A 4,807-nucleotide genomic window follows, 5' to 3' on the forward strand; every position below is an offset into this window, starting at 1 on the left:
TCAGTGTAGTCGACCCCTGTAACATGGGAGACTTTAACTAATAAACTGTACTAATTGGCCCAACCAAAAATTCTAGAAAAAAATCTGTAGATGGACATATGAGTCTAGTTTCAGGGAAAAATTACAAAACTGATTTTCGAGTTGTGAAACTCCAGATATAATTTTTAAGGCGACAGTGATGCAGTAACCAGCTTGTCTGGAAAATTTTTTTTATGGACTGTGAAACCAATTAAGTTAAGTCTGTGGGCACCTTGTGTCCGACTCCGGTAACGGACTCGGGTACGGGGTGTTACATTTAGAGATTTAGCTGTTGTTCGTGGGTGTCAAGTAAGTCCCTAAGCTAACTCTTGTATGTTGTATTTTTTTATTCTATACACTTCTGTGAAAGATCATATAAACTATGATCTTAAACTATAAGCAATGATATGATAAATATGTTGATATATGAATGTTAGAAAAGACTTGCATGTATAGTTGGTATGAACCTGACAAGTATAGAATATATAATGGGAAATCTAGAGTCAAAAGTATGATTGTAGGAGAATGTCTGAGATGTAATTATGTTTAGGGAAAATACATGAAAGGTCTGTTATGTTAGTCTGTGTCTGTTCACCGTGGAGGAGTCTAAAAAGGGTCCAACAGAACTTTAATCACGATCTCTAAAATGAAAGCCAATAGCCATGGCACCATATCGTGTAAGACCATAGTTAGGTTATCGTATCATATGGAAACACCATATCGTGTAAGACCATTGCTGGTGGGTTATGGCATTGTATATAATGAAATAAATGAAGGTTATTACCTAATGAGTTATTCTGCGTGATCTAGGATGGTGATGGGAAAACCTCACGAAATGTGAGTTTAGGCAAATCCTTATCATGAACACACTAAAAAATATTTATGGCAATCTATGAGATGGAAAACATTTTTGCAATCTAAGGATAAGAAAACCCTTGTGGAAAATAAAGAAAAGAAGCCTTCGTGGTGCACATAAAAGAATGGACACTGTGGCAACCATTTAAGGGAAACACCTCTGTGGCGGACTCTGAAAGAAATAGTTACTGGATGATTTTTCCAAACAACTCCAGTGTCCATTGCTTATTACCATATGGAACCGAAGGAGCTTATAGAGTTAAAAGCTCAGCTTCAAAACTCCTTAATCGAGGGTTTATCTGTCCTAGTGTGTCTCCTTGGGGGGCACCAGTGTTATTTGTAAAGAAGAAGGATGGTACCATAAGAATGTGTATTGACTACTATCAATTGAATAAGTTAACCGTGAAGAATAAGTACCCACTTCCGAGGATCGACAATTTGAATGTAAGAAAAATAATATTTTGTCCATATAAGCCTCTGGAATGGGTATGGTTAAGGAGTTACGGTAGTGTAGAGTGAAGAATGCTAGTAATGTATTAAGATACAAAAAGTATGGCATGATTTCAGAAGTTAGGGGTGACATCTAGGGTACGAACATTGGCACTCTTGGAAGGTACTCGCTAGAGACCATGTGAAGAACAAAAAACAATGATGGCTAACTGAATTTCTGGATGTGAAATACAAAAATGATTCAGGTAAACAGATGTTTATCTCACTAAGTTCTCATGAACTGACCTCTATGCTTTATGTTACAGGTATGTTGATTTAGATATATGTTAAGAGAGACTATGCCAAAGGAGTGGTGTATCGGGCTATTATGCATACAGAGCAAGTCTATTGGCTTGTTCGAGTCTGAGTTGTTTTATAAGAGTCTTTTACACGGAATAATTGTAATAGATTAGGACATCTATTCAATCATTTTTGTAAATAAATTTACTGTGTATACCAAATGAAAATATCGCATTATTCATACTTATGTAATTCTTAAAGAAATTTATAATTAAAATATTTGCAATTAAATGCAAATTTGTATGATTGAGTGAACTGCATTCGAATCCATTTCATTGGATTAGGTTTGAGGCGTTACAAGGGAAGTTAAATTGACATTCCATCACAGGAGCCCATTGATGAATGTTGTAGGTCTTATTTAAGGACCTACATGTAGAGAAAAGTCTTACAATCTCTGAGATATAGAGCTTTACTAACTTCTGCAGAGAAAAGTCTGTCCGAACTAGAATAAAGTGAGCAAGCTTGGTCAATCGATCCACGATGAACAAACAAAATCCTTCTTAGTGGGTGTCAAGGGCAACCCACTAACAAAGTCCATCGTTACTCGTTCCCATTTCCACAAGTGAATCTTAACTGGCTATAGCAAACTCAAAGGCAATTGGTGCTCAGCCTTAACTTGCTGACACGTCAGACAATGAGCAATGAAATCAGTAACTTCACGCTTCGATCCTGGCCACCAATACAACTTAGAAAGATCATGGTACATTTTATTACCACCGCGATGCATAGCATAAGGGCTATTATGTGCCTCCCTCAGAATCAACTGCCTTAAATCAGAGTCATTTGGCACACAGATTCGACCTCGGAAACACAGAACACCATCACTATTTAGCCCAAAATCCAAAGTACTGCCACTCTCAATCTGACGAAACCGCAGACCCAAAGACTCATCCCCCAACTGCTTAACTCAGATCTGATCAATCCAAGTAGGCTTAACTTGCAACTCAGCTAACAAACTTCCATCATCAAATAGACTAAGTCGAGCGAACATTGCTCTCAAATCCGTCATCACCCTACGACTTAAAGCATAGGCTACCACGTTGGCCTTACTAGGATGGTACTTTATTATGCAGTCGTAATCCTTGAGCAATTCAATCCATCGGCGCTGACTAATATTCAACTTCTTCTGAGTAAGGAGGTACTTGTGTAACAAACCGATTTTAGGGCTAGACGAAATAGTGGTTTTCGAACCACAACTCGAAGTCAAAATATTTATTTTATTATTTTATTAAGGTTTACAGTATGATAGAAATATCGTGTGAAAATTTCGTAAAGAAATTTTACTGTTTGAATGGTTAATTCGGAAAAAGGACTAAATCGTGTAAAGCGTAAAACTTGTGTTCTATTAGTTAAAAGTATCTAATGGCTATGAAATTAAATAGTTAAGGGTTTTATGTTACAAATATTAATTTTATAATGCAAGTGGATGATTCTATGCGTGAAATAGTGAAATTTTAAAGTTTTAATCAAAGGATATTTTCATAAATTAGTTAATAAGTTAAGTTAAATAAAACAAATAATACATGCATTATTATTTCTCTTATTTCTTCAACCAAAAATGGAAGAAGAGAAAGCCATAATAGCTTGAAGAATTCGGCCATGGAGAATTAAATGAATGTAAGCCAATTTTGTTCCGTTTTTAATAATTTTTACGTTTTTGAGCTTGTTGCAGCTTAATCTAGCTAGCCTGTATCTCCATTTTTAAAACTTTTATAGATTTTTTGAGATTCCATTGATGAATATTCATGCTTTTGATGATTGATGATGAAATATGGAAGTTAGATGATAGATTTTTCATATTTTATAAAGTGATTTTTGATGAAAATGCAAATTAGGGATTAAACTGTGAAATATTGAAATTATGTGGTTATAAGTATTATTATTTGAAAAATGTAGGCTGCTAAGGCAATAAGAAGAATTCGGCTAAGCATGGTAGGATAAAATTGCATGAAATTGTGATTTTATGTGATAAGGACTAAATTACAAAAATGTGGAATAATAGGGGCAAAAGTGTAATTTTTCAAAAATATGTAAAATTGCATAGACAAGGATCATTCAAAAATATGTAAATTGTGTTAAATTGAATGAAATGATGATTAAATAAGGAAATTTTGTTATTATATAGATTGAGAAAATTGAGATTCAGATCTAGAATGGGGGAAAACAAAGTATCGGATTAGTCGACCTAATTCGTCGTTACAGCGAACGAGGTAAGTTCGTATGCTAATAAACGTATTTAAATTGGGTTATAAATGCTTATTTATTATTGAATTGAATTGAATGCTGAATGGTCATGATTACAAGCTAAAATCAACAGAGTTATGATATTTAAAAGTCTTGTACGAACCTTAGGAATAGTATAGGATACAAATGTCATGACATTAGGATTACTGAGATGTGATTACATTTAAGACCATGTCTGGGACATTGGCATCATTATATGATTTTGTGTAAGACCCTTTCTAGGACAGTGGCATCGATATGTGATAACATGTAAGGCCATATCTGGGATATGACATTGTACGAGCTTAATATGATTTTCGAGTATCCTTAACGATTCCGAATGGTTCAACAGGTATAGTCAAGACGAGAATGAAAGTACAATCAAATTAAGTGATATAGGTTTGTATAGAACCTATATGAGAATCAAATGAAGATAATTTGGTAAGTTCTTAGTGCATTATGTATATGAAATGAGAAAGATTTATGTATAAGTATGTTTCATGCTGAAATGTATTTATTTGGCTATAATGAGGTATGAATTGAATGATATGTGAGATATGAGTTATAGTTGTTTAACTAAATATACATATCGTGTGCAAAACATCGTTATTTGATGATATTTCACATAATTCACTTGGTCAAAAAAAGGTGATGAATATTGAATTGAATAAAGTTTATATATATATATTTGCTTATGCATATGAAAGTGTGAATGAATTGATAAGAAGTATTCAAACCATACGTGTTTTGAATGAATAAGCTCATGAAAATCTTGATCATCTATGTGCATGAATTCGAGATAGAATGGTGAAATCATATGAATTATATCATGTTTTGAGTAATTGTTTCAAATGTGGTTATTTAATAATACGAGTTTATTACCGTACAAGCTTACTAAGCTTTATAACTTACTTTGTGTTAT

At 33.7% G+C, this 4,807-nt stretch overlaps 1 protein-coding gene across 1 annotated transcript; it reads right to left on the reverse strand.

Annotated features, from left to right (window-relative positions):
* Positions 1-2,239: 2,239 nt before the first annotated feature.
* On the reverse strand, positions 2,240-2,671 carry LOC108451625 (uncharacterized). The gene is made up of 2 exons (XM_017749293.1): positions 2,600-2,671; positions 2,240-2,524 (listed from the first exon to the last, which is right to left on the reverse strand). The coding sequence occupies exons 1-2, from the start codon at positions 2,669-2,671 to the stop codon at positions 2,240-2,242; spliced, it is 357 nt and encodes a 118-aa protein (XP_017604782.1).
* Between the last annotated feature and the right edge of the window lie 2,136 nt (positions 2,672-4,807).

The sequence above is a fragment of the Gossypium arboreum genome, chromosome 5 (genome assembly GCF_025698485.1).
Source record: "Gossypium arboreum isolate Shixiya-1 chromosome 5, ASM2569848v2, whole genome shotgun sequence".
In the NCBI taxonomy this organism is placed as follows: Eukaryota; Viridiplantae; Streptophyta; class Magnoliopsida; order Malvales; family Malvaceae; genus Gossypium; species Gossypium arboreum.

Excerpts from the sequence above, each read along its gene's own strand:
- LOC108451625 (XM_017749293.1), bottom strand. The coding sequence starts at position 2,671 with ATGACGGATTTGAGAGCAATGTTCGCTCGACTTAGTCTATTTGATGAT. Across the intron at positions 2,525-2,599 it reads GTTTGTTAGCTGAGTTGCAA|ATTGAGAGTGGCAGTACTTT; the intron begins GTTAAGCCTACT and ends CGGTTTCGTCAG.